General features: G+C 33.5%; 2 protein-coding genes across 2 annotated transcripts; one reads left to right on the forward strand and one right to left on the reverse strand.

Moving 5' to 3' along the window:
* Nucleotides 1–1107: 1107 nt before the first annotated feature.
* Nucleotides 1108–4209, forward strand: LOC120273893 (CASP-like protein 2B1; the record flags this gene model as incomplete). The annotated part of the gene is made up of 3 exons (XM_039280634.1): nt 1108–1247; nt 3028–3160; nt 3868–4209. Coding segments are annotated over 3 exons (507 nt in total), but the record flags the coding sequence as incomplete, so codon positions are not given.
* Nucleotides 4210–15390: 11181 nt separating this feature from the next.
* On the reverse strand, nt 15391–15888 carry LOC120274057 (F-box protein SNE). Its single transcript, XM_039280806.1, has one exon. The coding sequence runs from the start codon at nt 15859–15861 to the stop codon at nt 15424–15426; it is 438 nt and encodes a 145-aa protein (XP_039136740.1). The 5' UTR covers nt 15862–15888; the 3' UTR covers nt 15391–15423.
* Between the last annotated feature and the right edge of the window lie 2928 nt (nt 15889–18816).

Raw genomic sequence — 18816 nt, forward strand, 5'->3', positions numbered from 1 at the left:
ATTTTTTACTCATTATGCTGTCGGTGAAGAAAAAGTCATTAGTTTCAAGACTTACTATTTTTGTTTTTTATTATCGATTCAACACACTTCCAATAGTCTATGTAGGCTTACATTTCAATGTTTAGTGATAATAATTGAGAACTTGATGTGTCTAGTATATATGTTTTTACTTGCATTAAATGTCTACTCACATTTTTGTGCAAGGATAAGTCACACAAAAATATCTTTTACAACTAATCAAATTAATATGGTATAAGTTTTCATTACTTTGCCATCATTTAAAAATGTTGAAGTTTATACCTATGACGGTTGACATTTTCAATGAATCGAAATTAGAGTTTAAGTAAAGTCAATATCCAACAATTATTTATACTTTTAATATATTTTTTTACCAAGTCTAGCCTGACGGTTAATCGGTCGGGGTGAATCGATAAGTCAATCCGTTTGATCACGAGTTAGAAAAAGCCTAACGCATGCAGGTTGATCACAGATTACTATAGCCCAACCCACCTGATAAACTCACTTGATAGGTTTGGCTAAGTTGGGCCCAATTTCGGTACGTGCCCCTCTCTCTATCAATACTACTGGACTAAAAACCCTTTGAGGTACGTAAGTAAATTCTAATTTTTTCGATTCAAAAGCCCTTCCAACAATATACGTAAGTCCTAAATTTTTACTACATTTACGGGAGAAAAAAACTATTTATTTTTTAAAATATCTACATGCATAAACTAAATAAGAGAAATGCTGTGAAGAATGACACACATCTCTTGTGAGCATGATGCAACAAAACACTCCAACCAAGAGAAGCACATCAATGGCAAGCCAACACTTGTCAATAAACAACAAAGATAATTACTTGAAGCACTCTGTATTTTTCACTTTATTGTTTATTAAAGTTATCATCATACATTGAAGCCCCACAAAGCACTCACACTCACCAAAGTCATTGAATTCCATCTATTCATTCACACACAACTCTGAAAGTTCCCTATCTTTACTTCATTGTGCATATAAAAGAGAAAGAGAAAGAGACACAGAAAGAAGAAGCTCTTTGTGTTTTTTATTTAAGTATTGAGAGAATGAGTTCAAGAGAGAATAAGGTGAGAATTTGCAGAGGTGGCATTGAGAGGTGTTGTATTTGGGTTTGGACTTGTTTCCGCTCTTCTTATTGCAACTGATTCACAAGTGAGGACCATCTTCTCTGTGGAGAAGAAGGCAAGGTTTACTGACATGAAGGCCTTGGTGTAAGTCTCTCTAATTTTTTTATTACAATAATTATATTATTATTTGGGTGTTCTTTTTCTTTCATTTAGTTTGCTCTGAGAGAATTGATTAAAAAATATTGTTTTGTTATTTCATGAAAATTTTATGAGTTTGATTCAATCTAAAAGTTTATTGTGTTGATATAACTTACATAATTTCTATACTAATTAATGTTTAGGTTATGTTTGGTAGATGGGAAAGTTGGTAGAAAACATCAACTTTCCCGGAAAAGTAATACAAGGGAATCACTTTACCATGTTTGGTAGAGTTTTTTCCCTGGAAAGTAATATAAGGGAATCATTTTACCATGTTGGGTAAAATTTTTTCCCTGGAAAGTAACATTGCCATGGGAGAATAATTCCATCAAATTGAGGGAAAGTGATTCCTTTTCCAGTAATATTGTCATGGGAGAGTAATTCCATCAAATTGAGAGAAAGTGATTTCCTCAATATACGGTGAGAAAGTCATATTCTTATGAAAAAAGAAAGTGAAATTATTTTTTTACCAAAATACCCTCAAACTTTTTCAAAATTACTTTCCCACTCAAATAAATATTTAAATATTTAATTTTATAAAATATTTAATATTTTAAAATATTTAATATTTTGTTAAAAAATATTTAAACTAAAGCAATTGATTAAGTTAATAAAGTATTTTATTAAATTTATTTCTTTAATTAATTTTTTAAAATTATTTTATATTTTGAAAACATATTATTATTATGTTAATAATTAAAAATTGATTAACAAATAGTGGATAAGTAAAATAACACGAGGGCATTACTGTTATTATGCCAACCAACAGATTCTTAATGATATCTTCCAATATGAAATATTATTTTTCTATTAATTTAATCAAATTTTTTAATGCATACCAAACAAAAAAAATGTTATTTTCCTAAAAATTACTTTCTCATCAATTACTTTTTCATCAATCAAATTCCATCAAAACATTCTCTAAGTAAAGCACCAAATGCCCCCTAAAAATAGTAAACTACTTGTTAATGTTTCCTTTAAAAAAAAAAATTGGTGGTTTTCAAATGCTGAAGATGTTCCCTGTACGATCTGAATTAAAATTATTTTATCTAATTTTTTCAATGCAAAATATTTTTTTAGTTTTACAATAACTTATTAGATGCTAAAGTACAAAAATTAATAGCTCATATATTTTGTTTTCAAGTGCCACATTATTAAATATGTTGTTTTAAAAAAATATAGCCATACCACAAATTCGAATCCTTAATGTTTAACTTGAGAGGAAAACGAAATACAACTCTCATATATAGTAGATATTGTAAACTTAGTAATATTAAATATTTTATAAATATATATATATATATATAGCACAATAAATAAAAATTTAAAATAGAATAATATATATAGGGAGTAATACACAAATCAAAACTATTTTTAAGATATTGGGCGAGAGTCATAAATTTATAGTTATTAAAATTAACCTCTCATATATTGAGACTAAACAGAATTGGTGCCCTTACTCAAAGCTCAAGACTCAATATATATATATATATATATATATTCTAACAATATAGATAAGCTATTCTAAATATGCATATTTTTTATTTTTATTTTTTAATCATATATTGGGAGGAAGTTGAACCCTCCATCTCTTATATAGAAACTATGTATTTTAGGCGTATGCTATTGCCTTGATGGCCAATAGCTCGCATCTTAGATATGATATAGTTTGTCAATAATTGTCTCAAAAAATTAAACTTAACAAATGCTAAATTTATGAAAACAGGTTTTTGGTGGTGGCTAATGGGTTGGCAGTAGTGTATAGTTTGATACAAGGATTTAGATGTATTATGAACATGGTCAAAGGGGGCATGTTATTAAGCAAGCCATTGGCTTGGGCAATCTTCTCTTGTGATCAGGTAAGCATTTTTCTTTTTCCTTTTTCCTTTTTTTAATATTCTTGAACCTAAATGAAATCTTCCAAATATCGTATTTTCTTATTTATTTTCTTAATATAGGTTTACAAAATAGCATTCTAATAAAAATAATAAAATTTAATTTTAAAACCTATTATTATTTTAGTTATAATCTAAAATAGATAAAACCATAACTTCTTTAAATAAAAACAAAATTACAATTAAAAATAGATTGTATAATAGAATCAAATGAATTAAACAAAACAAAACACAACGACTAATAAAATAGACGAGTTAAATACCAAAAAAATCATCATGATTTATAGCATATAGCTATCAAAAAGGATTTTTTGAAATGCGAATAAAGATTAAACTCGAAAGTCAGGTCTAATGTTAAGCATCGTCTCACTAGAATATGCACTAAGAGAATAAAAAAAGACATGATTTTTTTTTTATATAGTGAAGACAAATTTTTTTGACTTGGTCCCTTTTGCATAGATTTTTGGTAGTTAAAAAAACATAAAATTATATATTTTGATAACAATATTTGTTTAATTTGTTGATATTAAATAATTGTTTTTGCAAAGTTGAAGACACACAAGTCCAAGAATGAGTAGAACAAAATTTAGTACAAGTCACATAATAATGAAATGTAAAATTAATATATATATAATTTTTATATAAATATAACATGTTCAACACACACACAGATAATGGCGTATGTGACGGTGGCGGCTGTGGCTGCGGCGGCGCAGACGGCGGTGCTTGGAGACCTTGGCCAGAGACAACTACAATGGATGAAGATATGTAATTTGTATGGAAAGTTTTGCAACAAAGTTGGCGAAGGAATTGTAATTGCATTTCTTGTGAGTTTGAGCATGCAATGCTTGTCTTGCATCTCTGCCTTCAAACTCTTCAGACTCTATAACAACATCAACAAATAGAAGAACTAATGGCTCATGTATGTTTAGGTAATATGTATTGAAATTTTATCAAAGTACATAATGGTACTTAATTAGAGTAAAAAAAATATTTATTTTGATTCTTCTTCATCCAAAGTGCATTCATTGCAGCAGTTATATTGTGACTCAAAAACTGAATAAAATAATTTGAAAAGTTATAAAGAATAACACTCCAAATTTTTAATGGTTTTAATAAATTTAATTTAATAAAATAGATTAAAAAAAATTGTCTTACTAACAACAATAATCACCACCCACATCTTTAGGATAACTTTAATGGGAGTTTAATGAGAGTTATTGAGCTAATGAGTATTAAACCCTCCATAATACCCATTGAGCATTTTTTCTTTTTTCTTTTTTTTTTGGGCAAAATGAGTTATAAAAAATTAAAAAAAGGCAAAAGAAGCGGACAAACAAAAAAAGGCTAAAAAGAGAAGCAGGAGGCTTTGCAGAAGTCTTCGAGCCAACGCGGGTGATCACGGCCTCGAGCGAAGAGTGAAATTTGGGGATTGGTGCATCCGAAGTGCGCAAGAAGATCAGCAATGGAATTGGATTCTTTGTTGATGTGATTAAGGTAGAAGTTGGTCTAGTGTTGAGTGATGCTTTTAATAGATCGAATTATGCTTGAGAGACGCCAAGCTGTAGTGTTGTTGAAGTTGTTGAACAACTGAATGGCGCTATGGCAAACGGTGAGGAGTTTGTCCAGTTGCCATCCATTAATGCAGCAATGATTCAAAGCCAAGAAGATAGCCTGTAGCTCAGCCTCAAGAGGAGAGGAACGTGAGTCTCTAGCAGCCCCTGCAAGCAAGATTACATGAAGATTAGTGTAGATAATCAAACCAAAGCCTGCCTTACCTAACTGGAGATCCCAAGTGACATCAGTAGAAACAAAGATTGAAAGCTGAACCTACTGATAGGGTGTAGAAATGTTTCTGTTATAGAGACCGTTTGCAGTGTAGAAGTCATGAACATCAGCCCAAGCCTTGCCAAGGATAACATTAAAGTTGAGTGGATTGCTGCAAAATGAGGTTACACCTAGAGGTCCAAATGTGCTAAGTAACCAAAGCAAACAAAGCCCTCGCAAAGTCACAGTTAGTTCGACAATTAAAATTTGAAGTGAGCCAAGTGCCGCGGGCAAGTTGGTTACGAAAGGAGTGGTCCAACCCCAGCTAGTTTAGGATAACAATCCAGTAGAGAACACTGCTTCGGCAATGCCAAAGAAGATGCTCGGCAGTATCAGAATGAACACCACAGAAATGACAAATAGAAGCATGCCCAATATTTAAATTATATAGGTATGCTACAGTAGAGAGTTTGCCATGGGCCACTTTCCAAATAAAGAGCTTAACCCGAGAGATAACATTGAGCCTCCAAATAAAAATCCAACCATGCCAAGGAATATGGGCAAGACCCTCTAAATTAAGGAAGTCATAAATAGCTGCCACAGTCATTGCTTTAGAAGATACTGGACGCCACACCCATTCATTCCTAACAGTGGTATCAAAAATAGTATCATTTAAACGAACTCTGTTCAAGTCCTCCCCGAAGAAAGAAGAACAAGCATGCAAATTGAAAGTGCCCTCAAAGAAAAGAGAATTAACATCGAGATTATCGATGATATGCATGTTAAAATAGGTGCCCATGAGGTTCAGGGGAAGGTCCAAAATTCAAGGATCATCCCACACATTGATATGGCTTGGATTACAAACAGAGAGACGAAAATTAGGCTTGAGGAGATTAGCAGTTTTGTAAATAGCTTTGAAAAAACTAGAGGTGTTAGAAGACAAGTCATTGTTCCAAATACTCTAGTTTTGATATTTATGAAGGAAGATGGAGGCCCAAACCTTGTCAATATTGTTGGCAATTGAGAAGACATGTTTGGCTAAAAGAGCAAGTCTGGCATTTCTAAGATTACTCAGGCCAAGGCAACCCTTTAAATTTAGGAAGAGTAACCATATGGCAACCAATAGAATGGAATCCACTACCCCTGTCGTTCCTACCCCATAGAAAGTTTCGAGCCAATTTAGAGATGGAGTCCAAGATAGAGTCAGGGATATAAAAAATGGAAAGAAAGTAGACAAGAAGAGAAAAGATATTAGACTTAATAAGGATAATGCAGTCAGCTTAAGAAATATGAGCGTGATTCCAGACACTGATAGTAGAAGCAGATTTGCTAACAAGAGGATGAAAACAAGTAACATGGATATGAGAAGGAGAGATAGGGACTCCCAGGTAGGTAAAAGGAAAATTCTCAAGTTTAATACCTAGAATAGACGTGATAGCTTTGGAGACTCTCATATTAAACCAATTAGGAAGTAAAATAGTAGATTTTAGGATATGGGTGGTAATCGGGCGGGGAATCCCCAATCCCCACGGGACCCGACCCGACGGGGACAGGGATTCCCCGAATCCCTCCCTTGTGGGGGTGGGGACGGGGGCGGGGAATGCTCTCCCCGCCCCATGGGGATCCCTGACCCGATTAATGTGTGTGTGTGTGTGTGTGTGTGTGTGTGTGTGTGTAATTTTTCCCAACATTCAAGAAATCAAAGACCTAAATAATGATATAAAAAAAAACTCTAATTTTAATTTAATTGGACTAATCACATAAAGTATTTATTTTAAACTAATAACAATTAAAATTAGATATGAGATGTTTTATATAAATTCAAAGGCCTAAGTACATTTGTTAAGTCGTTGTTGTATTTGATTGTAATGACATACTACCTACTTGTATGAATTACAAATTTTATGTTTTGCTTTATATTGACAACCATTTGGAGATTTTTTTTTAAGTGTTTAAATGTTGGTTTGATAAGTTTGTTGAGCTCTACGTTGATTAGTTTTAATATTATCATATTTTTATGTATATATCTATGTAGAGTAGTTTTCATGTTCCAAATGTAATAATATGTTTGCAAATAGAAAATCCCAGTGAGGATCCCCTCGGGGAGGGGATCCCCGTGGAGATGGGGATGGGGAAGCAATTTTACCCCATCGGGGATGAGGAATCTAATGGCGGGGACAGGGGACGGGGAGGGGCCTCCCTGTCCCAGCCCCACCCAGTTACCACCCCCATTTAAGGAGATTGGGTTTTTGACCAGTGATATTCGCATACATGTTGAGACAAAACAGGGAGATTCTAACAGATTTCCTAGAAGCCATGGTAATAAGGATTAGGTCATCAGTGAACATCAAATGATTAATATTCCAAGTAATCCAAATCTCAGGGAAGGACATTCTACGGAGGGTTGCAAGGATCGAATTCCATTCTACAGTAACAAAAGCCTTCTCAATATCAACTTTATTTAACATCCTGGGGGGATAGATCTATTGGTTTCCATAGAATGAATAATCTCTTGCACTGCAAGGATGTTATCAAAGGTAGATTGACCTGCAAGAAAGCCAGACTGCTCTAGGCCAATTAATTTAGAGAGCACTTTTTTAAGCCTTTCCACTAAAATTTTAGAAATAAGTTTGTAACAAACATTACAGAGCGAGATAGGGCGAAAATCAGATCCTTTTTTAGGATGAAAGTTTTAGGAATAAGGACAATGAAAGTTTTACCCCAAGAATTTGGAATTTTTGCAGTAGCAAAAAAATGAGAAATAGCGTTGAAAATGTGGTCCCCTAAGATATTCCAATAGAAAAGGCAGAATTCAACGTTGAATCCATCCAAACTTGGTGATTTTCCTCACGGCATGGACCTGAGGGTTCGGAAGACCTCCTCCTTGGTGACAGGCTTGATAAGATCGTCCTTGTCATCGGACGCCAGCATTAGAAAGTCATCAAGAAGGGAGGAGAACATATGTTCTAGGGAGAGGGAGGAGGAAGAAGCCCACAAATTTTGATAAAAAGTAATAAAATTATTTTCAATATCCTAAAGGGAAGTAAGAATGTTACCATCATTTTCTCTGAGAGAATGGATCCTGGATTTAACCTGCCAAGCTTTAACAATACATGGAAGAAGCCAGTGGTGAGGTCCCCTTGATTAAGCCATTGCAATCTAGCACGTTGAACCCAAAAATAGAGTTTTGACGAAGGAGGGCAGAATGTCTGTTGCGCAAGGAATGAAGCCAGATGCGATGCCACGGGTCAGGTGAAAGGATCTCCCTTTCCTCAACAGTTCTAATCTCGGATTCAAGATTTGAAAGCTCAAAATCAATAGATCTTATACCTGAAACTCTCCAATTAATAAGATTATGTTTAGTGTGGTTTATACAATGATGAAAAGAATGCATGGGAGAAGAGTGAGAGACAGAATCAAAAGCCTTGATAATATTAATATGACAAGCATTATAATCAAGCCAAAAAATTGTCAAAGCAAAAGATAGAATTTTTGGAAGAGGTGTGGGCATGAGCAATAAGAAAGAGGGGAAAGTGATCAGAATAGGCCCGAGGAAAATGTTGATTTCTAATGGAGGAGAACTTAGAAACCCAATCATGGTTAGCTAAATACGGTCAAGGCGCGCCCTCCGACAAGCTAGACCCATTTGATTGTTACACCAGGTAAAGCGCGAGCTAACAAAACCAATGTCAAGCAGATTTTTAGTGTTAATAAAATTAGAGAAAATACAAGATTTATAAGAGTAAGATCTAGAATTTCCCCTTTTGAAATCAAGGTCTGAGAAGACAACGCTGAAGTCTCAATCAAGGAGCTAGGGAAGGCGGATGTTGTTAATACCAGCAAGGGTACGCCATAGAAGCCTTTGAGTAGATAAGATTTGAGAGTTATAGACCACAAAGAGGATCCAGGATCCTTTATTGATCGATAATACCAAATTGAGAGACATACGGGTTGCGGCAATAGGCGTCACCATCGCAAGGATGCGGAGCAATGATGTCCCCAGAGAACCCTTGAGCAGGGATAGCCACCTATTCCTAGGAACGAGCAAACCTATTGCAAAATTGAAGAGAGCGATCAGTGTCCGATTTAGTTTCAATAAGGCAGATGATATTAATCAACGAATAAAATCTTTAATGCGATAAAAGGCACGGGAGTTGGAAACCCCTCGGCAGTTCTAACAAAGAATTTTAATTTGCATCATCATAAAACACTAGAAAAAGGGGGAAATGAAGAAAAGGAAGAGATTAAGAGTTGGGAAGTGGATCTCCCTTTTTTAGACGAGTTTTGGTTTTAGTAGGAGCACGCCTGGCCAAGGCCTCCAACTTAGTGTCTTTTTGGTAGTGAGAGAGTAGCATATCGTCATCTGGTTCCATGGAAGAGCTAGAGTCTTCAGAGCCCAAAAGCAAGCCGGAGTCCCCCAAATCGCCCAAGTCCTCCATCTGAAGGTCGCACTGAGGAGAGGCTTGGAGAGCAAGTTTTACCCTATCAACCAGAGAATAGTGATTTTGAATAGTAATGTTTTGGAGTGCAAAAGAGAGTAATAGTGGTTGATTTGAATGAGTTTGAAAGGAGGTAGAACGGCAGTGGACAGGATGGGATGGGAGGTTGGGAGCTCCCATGCCATCAGAGTCATCGAGAGTTGGGATGAGGGTTAATGGGTTACAGGGTAAAGTCGGCTTAACAGGGTGGATATTGTCAGGTCTTTCCTCGGGACTCGGAGAGAAATCAGAGTGATCTCCCTCGGGATGAGACGAGGGTCCTACTTCAACGGTCGAGATTAATCCAACGGGTTTAATTTTCTCAAGATATGGAAAAGCATTTTTGCTCGAGAGGCTAACAATTGCAGAGCCGTGGAGCGAAAGGCCGCCACATGTAGAGAACATAGAAGGCGGTTCCAGACCGTTGAAACATGTGTCAGGATCCTGGCCTTCATTCCCGTTTTGCCGATCCGGACTAGGATTACAAGCGCCACCACGGCCACGGCCTTTGCGGCTTCAGGGTTTCAGTCAGGACCCGAATTCGGGCGAATCATTCTCAACCCCGAGAGGAGAGTTTAGATCAAGATTATCGGTCTTCGAACAGTTTTCCATCCTGTCATTAACCATGCCAGGAGACCAGTGATGGTCGTCAACCTCCATCGGTTTCTCCAAGGAGTCACGAGTGATTAAGGAGTGCCGACCTATTTCCTGTTGTTAAAGAAGGTACAGTTTGTTTCTCTGTGACCCACATGACCGTACTTGTAACAAAAAACAAGGAGCTTTTCATAGAGTGCAGTAATGAATACAAATTTGTTCCCATACTTCACCCAAGTCCCTTTTTGGAGCGGAAATCAAGGTCAAGTTCAACACAGATACAAGCATATTTGGAGCATGACAGGTTCAAGGTGTGCTCATCGATTTTTAGAACTCTTCCAAACTGAGAAGCAATGTTCTCCAGTAAGGCACCACTCCAAAATTCCATGGGGATGTGATGGAGTTAAATCCAGACAGTCGCCGTCGAGAGCTTCTCGAAGGCAGGTTGAAAGGATTCTCTCTATTCTGAGAGTTGAAGGATCCTTCCGTCAATGATCCAGGGGCCATCCTAGAGGAGCTTGGCCTGCATTTCAAGAGATTCACATCTAGTAAAGTAAAAGCCGTTAGGGAGATCAGAGATCGAGAATTCTCCAAGACTCCTCCAGGCATCAGCAAGAGCAAGTTTGGCTTGATCGAGATGTAGGGATTTGCCTAGAAACTTGGCGTAGAGTGCGGTTTGCATGTTGTTTCTGGTGGAAAGCCATTGATCACAATCAACATGAGTGAATTGAATTTTTTAAACAGTTAAAGTGGGATTTTTAGAGATGGAGAGGATGTTCAAAGGTGAAAGATTGGCAAGAAGATCCCACCACTTTAGCCCAGGAAACTCAAGGCATCGCTGCGGAAGAGGAACGTAGATCCGGAGGTTTTAGAGGGGCGGAGCTCATGTTAGCAAGCTTCATTGGTGGTCACCTAACGCTCAATGGGTGGGTCTCATCTATTTTTTAATTTTTTTTTAAATTAAAAAGTGATGGCACCCACTCCTTTAAATAAAAATTATTTTTATTTTTATTTTTATTTTTATTTTTATCACCACAAATTAATTATTTTTCAAAGTAATATAATAACTTTTTATTATTAATATATTTTAATGATTTTAAATATTTACTTTGGTAATATAATTTTTAAAATATATTAATTAATTGTTTTATTAATACTATTTAATATTTTATTAGATAATTATAGTATGAGATATAGTTTAATAGATATGAGTTTATTTGGTTGATCGTGGGTCCTATTTTCTAGTATAACTATTATGTGAGATAGTACGTTTAATGATTAAGAGTTTAATGATAGTCCAACGATTAAAGTTGCCCCTACTAGAACTAACTGATAGCCCTCATTTTTTTTGAAATAGTGGATAAAGTATAATGCATTAAGAAAAAAGGAACAAGATACAACCTGACGAAAAACAACAACAAACAAACAGAAAGACGCAACAACTAATGACCGAGACTGTCCAATAGGAGTGGAACAAGCAACAAAACAAAACAACATCACTAGAAATGGGGAACATAAGAAGCTAACAGAAGAAAAACCACAAGGCAAACACAGCTGAAGGAGACTGAAAGCCTCCACGATACGGACCCCAAAGCATCAGGTTATGGGGGTACTAGCCGACAACATCATCGTAACTATCATCAGGGATGCGCTCCTCACACGTCGAAAGCCCTAATAACTGGATACAACGTCTGACTATTGATGAAGGCTCATCAAACTTCTGTCTTTTAGAATTTGCGTGTAATTTCATATTTGTATATATGCATGTAATTTCAAAATTTTTAGTTTTATGGGGTAATCTATAAAAAAAAAAAATTACATGTATATACATAGGTATATATCTTATTTTGATCAAAACCAAAACTCAAATTCAGGCCCACGCTTCTTAGTCTATTGATATCATGTCCCTTGTTTAGGTTGTTAGTGTTCCATTGAAGAGACAGATTCGAATCTCAGCTCATATAGTGAGAGGGCATTCGCATGTTAAGGGAGTAACTCATCCCCTACGCATGCTTAAAGATAAGCATAGGGCGAGAAATCCCCAGTTTCCTTCCCCCAAGGGGTACGGGAATAACTTCTCGGTCCCCGTAGCGGAGAGAGGACAAGGAATGCTCTCCCCACTTTGTAATACAATTATATTTATATAGTTATAATGAGCTTGATTTTCAATATTGTGTTTAGATAGTTCTTTATTCAATATAATACATAGATGATATATTGACACAAAAATAATGAATTTAGAACTAATAAATAACAAAGTCACAAGTCAAACCTTGATTTCCATATATATATATATATATATATATATATTATGTAGGAGAAGCAAGAGATGAGGAGTGGGGACTTCCCTTCCCTGATTATCTAATCGAAATGGAGATGGGAAATCCCAATCCAGGACAAGGCAGTGAGTGGGGGAGAAACTTTTTGTGCCTGTCATGCCCTGTGGTCATTTCTACGCATACTCCTGACAAAGCTTGTGCATTTTGTAAAAACAAATAAATAAAATTTTAAAAAAAAACCCACAACCTAGACACCAAGTTAGCCTCCATTTTTTTCCTTTAGATTTCAGATCTAATCACTAAGAAGAAATAAAGAATTTTTTTTTTTTGCTTTCATATTTTATTTATTTGAATTCATGTTCACAATTTGTTGTTTTATTAGAAGAATTTCATCATTTTGTTGCCAATTAATTTGTTTTATTAATTATAGATGTTGCTAATTCTAAAGATCATTTTTAAAATATATATATTGACAAACTGCAGCCCTTAATCTCAATCCAGGACAAAGCAATAAAATACAATAACAACTCGTTTTACAGCAATGTTGAATCTAGTGTTTAAAATTTACTCTTTTATTGCTGTGTATTATAGCATATTTTTATAATTTAACAAAAATATTAGTTTTTATTTTTTTATAAAATGAAAAAATCACAGGTGCACACAAGTCTGCACTTTTAACCTATACATCACAGATCCCATACCATCCATGCATAAGGACTCTACTTATCATGCATTGGGTGAGAATTGAACCTCCGACCCTTCTCATGGCAATGAATGCCTAACAATTAGGCTAGACCAATATTGATTCAAAAATATCAGTTTATGGTATTAATGTGCTTTGATTCTATGCTTTTAATTAAATTCATACTCAAAATTAGCTTTTCATTTAATTAATTTCGTCATATTTGGCGGCATTAATAATAACAAATAGTCCATGCATAACTGATCATGAATTCGGTAATGTTTGAAATTCTGACTTTTCACCCTCACATTTGCTACCAATAAATTGCATTAAAAGAAAATCAGGTTTCTTTGGGTTAATATATAAACCAATGTATGCATTTTTTTTTTTTAAGTGGATAAATATAAATGCGATGTAGGGGTATACTCGAGACCGTTGATTCGCGCACGAATACCCAGTAACAAGCTTCCAACACCTGTTGATCAAAGATAGTCAGAAATTGGAAAGAGTAAAATCTTTATTACTCAATGAAATAATGATTACAAAACTGATTTTCTCTTGCCGTAGACTTACATTAAATAGGCAAAAATAGCACTGAGAAAGGAGATAATTTGAAAATTTACCAAAAAATAATAAATTCTCAAATATCTGCAAGAAATAAAAAATCTAACAAAATAAAGACTATTGACACAAACTCGTGACTTTTGTTCCTTGACCCGTTTCCCATCAAATAGACCCAGACGAACCATAAAATCCCGTCACCCGCCAAATTACGGAAATACTATTTATCAAACTTCTCTATTTATACACATGCTAATTCATCTATACGTCCGTTATCAAAATGCATTAATAAAAGAGTTTAAATACAAGACGGAACCATAAAAAGAGAATTATACAACAAAATAAAGAATCTAGAAGAGGAGAGAAACTTCTTCTAGAATCAACAATGCCGCTGGTTACATTGTCAAACACATCATGATCCAGTTCCTTGCATGAACGGGTCCTGAAAACTGAATGTATGCATTTCATTCGTATAAATTTGTAGCACTCATTGTTTTAAATTTTAGACTGGTGAACATATTATTTAATCTTTTTGATATGTATATTATCTAGAACTTCATTAGCTACAATTATGTTAAATATTGCCAAGCTTCTAAGTCCTTTAGCATTCAGAAATAAACTACTCTATATATTTGTGAACTTATAGTTTCCCTACTCTATAGTACTCTATACTTCTCAAACAAGCTAATTTTTTTTAATTTATTTGTCTGTTATTAATGTCTGTATTTTCAAGAGGTCAGTAAAAAAGATGGTTGCCTCATCAGTTATGGTACAAAAATATAAAATTTGTTCAAGTTCGACTAAACACATATACCAGTGATACTGATTTCATGTGTTTTTATAGAGAATTTCATGAGGAATGCGTATAAACTAGATGATCAATTTCGGGCCATGTTATAAATAAAGGATATTAATGAACTCTAGTTTTGTAAGTTCTTCTTGGCGCGGAATTGTGAACAGAGAATATATATATGTACGTGTATATATATATATATATGCACACACTTGTGCAAAAATTACTGTTAATGACCGAATGGACTCCTTTATATAAAAGGAAACTAAAGAAAGGGTAGATTTGACATGACACTAGAACAGTATTACTGTTATCATAAACTAAAAAAAGAATTTAATTAAATTTCATAGTAAATGCTTAAATTGATCTTATCAAAATTATAAAACCTTTTGATTCCATTTATTTTTTTGTGGTAAATTATGTATTAAACTTTCTTTTCTTTTCTTTTCTTTTATTTTATTTTTGTCTTCAACTTTTATGCAATTTTATATAGGCACACTATTGAATAATTGGGATATTTGCATATATACCTCACAAAAATAAATAATTATTTTTTTACATAGAATTAGAAATCACAATATACACATCCGTATTGTAGGAAGAAAAAAATTATGAAAAAAAACTCTTGAGAAAAATTTTAAATTGAGTTTTTACTACAATAAATACATAAAAGAAAATTAATTTTACAATTATAATTTTTGTCCTTGTCATATATTCCTATTGCAGCAACTACTCCATGATGAACTCCCTGTAATATAATTGATATATATATATATAATGAAATTAATTATATAAAAATATAAAATAAAAAATCTTATATATACATATATAGCATATTACCATCCTAGCCATTTATTTCCTAAAAACAAATTCATTAACTCCAAATAAACACAAAATTCTAACAAAACTCTACCACCAAAAACCCAACAATAAAAAAAAATCAACAACCCACAAAACAAACCCAAAAATTATCCAAACATAATTATCATAAAATTAAAGAATATAACAAAAGGAAAACATATATATATTCATACATATATATATAATAATTATAATATATATACATCCAACGGCTAGGATACATCCACGGTATTCCTCAAAAACAGCAACGATGATCTCTGCCTCCCACCCAACCGCTCATAACAATCAATAGAGAACAGTGAGAGCGAGAGCGAAAGAGATAGTGACACGTGTCCAGCTTCATCTCTCCGAGCCGGCGGGAGCCGCTCCAGCACCGGCCCCATGCAAAGCCGATAAAGCCGCCGGTAACCGCCGAGAGCCGCCACCACGGCTCGAGCCGTAGCCGCGCCGCCGGACACGTGGCGCGTGCACAGAGCCTCCCATACGGTGTCCCTGCGGCACACTCCACTCCATAGCCTGCACACGCAAGCCGCCACACCCAGTGAGCGGCCGTCAAGCCGGCTCAGGATCTCGGCTAGCAGGTCGGCGTTGTCATTAATGGAGAAACCCTTGGTCTTATCCTGCTCCGGCGGGACACCACACACTTCCATTGTGTTTTCCTGACTTCCCTTGTTTTCCACTGGTTTTTCCGGGTTTTAGAAGGGAAGTGGTGGAGGTGGTGTTGTTTATATATAGGGAAAGGTGGTAAAGGGAGGAGGGGTAGTTTGGGAAGAGTAGGGGTAGTTTGGGAAGGATTTGACTTGGGAGGGTGGGAAATGGGAATAGAATATGGGGGGCATCTTGGGGACGAGAAGATGGGGCCAACCATGAAGGGCCAAGAGCTTGGTGATGCGGAGAAACAATTGCTTGGGATTTGTTATTCTTCAATATTATCATTATTATTTTTACTATATGTGTATATAATATTTAGATAAAATAATGTTTTATAAAAAAATAAAATAAAATTTGGAGTTTACTAGTTTTTTTGGATTTTAGATGATTTCGGCTTGATCAAGTCAGGTCGGATCGAGTTAGGTTGAAATACGACTAATGTTACGGTAGAAAATAATAGTTGATAAAAATTACTTTTTATTCATAAAATAAAAATAATATTGATTATTTAATTTTTTGGACATATTTTTGTAATTTATTTTTATGTTTAAATTTAATATTTTGAGATTCAACATTAGTGCTAATTACCTCTTAGTCTATTGGTACAGAATTTTTTGTGTATAGTATTATGTTCTTATATTGAAAATACGTTCGAATCTCAGCTCAAAAATGATTGAGACACAAATGTGTTGAGATAATAATTTCATACTTGTGCACATCTTTGACATGTAGTTAATCAACGTTTCGAAAAAAAAATAAACAAATAAATAATAAATAATAAAAATTGACCACTAATTCATCTTAGATTCTTAAGAGTCTACAATTTTGGATTTTTATGATTTTGATTTATCCCTCAATGTCCAAAAAGATGCTTAATTGGATCTTTCTCATTTGCTTTTTTTTTTTTATAATTATTTTTTTTATACATGTATATATATATATATATATATATATATATAAATTGTATATAAGTTGCTTTCAATATTACTCTCATTCTTGTAGTTTATTTAAAAGATTAAGACATATTAAATAACTTAAAAAAGACATGTCTCCTGTTTCTGTTTTTTAATGATTTGTTTTTTCTGTAATAAGTTATTCAATTATGTGACAAAGTTCGATCAAGAGAACATACATTGCATTTTATAAATGACACATTAAATTTTTATGGGTGTCAATTATTTCTATTTGATTCTTTTGATTAACTGTTTTTTGATTATACATGATGGTGAAACATTGGCTTATGTATATTAATTAGACATGTTTTTGACAATGACATGTTATATTTTTAAAGTACACTAATTTATTTGTTCATAATATTCATCCATTAAAATTTGAGATAAAGTTTAGATTGATTAATATGTTGAAGAACAAAATTAAAAATATCTTTTTATTTTCACACAAATTGCTTGTTTTGATTTCCAAGACTTGCAAATTATTTTTTCAGATAGAAAAATTAGAAAAATAAAAACCTTAAATCATATTAAATATTAAATTTTAGGTTTTGGACCAAGAAAGCATGCACATAATTGAGTGGAAACCTTTTTACTTTTTTTCCCAACATCTTCTTTCTCCCCCTAAAGTTTTGTGGATCCACTTCATGTGATTGTGAAAGTAAAATTACTTGGACTAGAACACTCATTGGCCAATGACCATGTCTAGTGATATGACTTATCCAATTTCATAAAAACAAAAAACAAAATTACTCTAAAACACAAATGAACTAATTATAATAAAATAATTTATATATCTTAAAATTTTATTTTTTTTAAATAAACAAATGCATATAACTGATAATAAAATTTTATTTTTATTTTTATTAAAAAAAGAAACTTTTTCACCTCAAAAGGACATTGTTCATGAAATGAGAACCGACTTTAAAAGAGTGGTAGTCCTCTTTTACATGATGGTCCAATGCAATGAAAGTGATCTATTAGTGTTAGCCAAACCCTTTCCCAAAATACCCACCAATCATCTAAAGCAAAAAGAAAAATAAAATAAAATAAAAGAGCTTCAAGATTCCCAAAATGTCCCCTTTCCATTTGGTCTCTTTTGACACTCAGTTAGCCGTTGTCACCGTGCCCAAGGGCCAAAACTTCAACTCCTTTTATAAAATAATAGTAATAACACTTTTCCCTCTATTCCCAAAATGCCCCTGTTCCTATTAGTCAGATAATAAGTTATTTTATTCCATGAATTTGCAATTATTTTTAATCTTAAAAAACATATTTTTAAAAAAGATTTTTTCCCGTATGTATATATATATATATAAAAGCGAAGTACTCAATGTCCAACAGTTTTGGTCTAATTATAAAAAATGAGTGTGCCACATTTAAAAAGTTTCAAATTTTAGCCTTGTTAATTACAATAGTAGTAATAGGTCCTAATTAGGAAATACAGATTTACTGTTTAAACTATATGTCATCAGATGAAAGATTGGTTAATCAATCCCTAAACTGTGTGCATATCCTAATTTTTTAATGCTTGAATTATCTTCGTAAAAAAAAGTATTGTATAAAAAAAAAGATTTAAAAAAAATACCTTTGTGGTTTCACAAATTTACAAAATAAGGGTAAAAATTTCTTTTTCATTTTAAAGATATATTGTTTCTCTCTTTAAAAAAAAAAATTTGTTAATAAATATTTTTTTTAAAAAATAATAATTTTACCTATACCAAAAATAAAAATTAACACAAGATTTGTCCTTTTTTTTTGTTAGTGGAAGGAACCACATATCTTAGAAATTATTAAAAAAAAAATTCTCCGTTCTTAATTTGCAAATGTATGAAATCACATGTTTTTTTTTTTAAAAAAAAAATTATTTTAAAAAGGATAAATTGTAAAGAAGGATTTCTTTAGAAATAAGAACCTTGTGAGGGGGTTTGATAGAAAAATGACAACTCGGATCCAAAAGAAACAAAGAAAAAGAACAGTGGTGGGGGCCCACGGGGACCAACT

This window comes from Dioscorea cayenensis, chromosome 12 (genome assembly GCF_009730915.1).
Source record: "Dioscorea cayenensis subsp. rotundata cultivar TDr96_F1 chromosome 12, TDr96_F1_v2_PseudoChromosome.rev07_lg8_w22 25.fasta, whole genome shotgun sequence".
Lineage (NCBI taxonomy): Eukaryota > Viridiplantae > Streptophyta > Magnoliopsida > Dioscoreales > Dioscoreaceae > Dioscorea > Dioscorea cayenensis.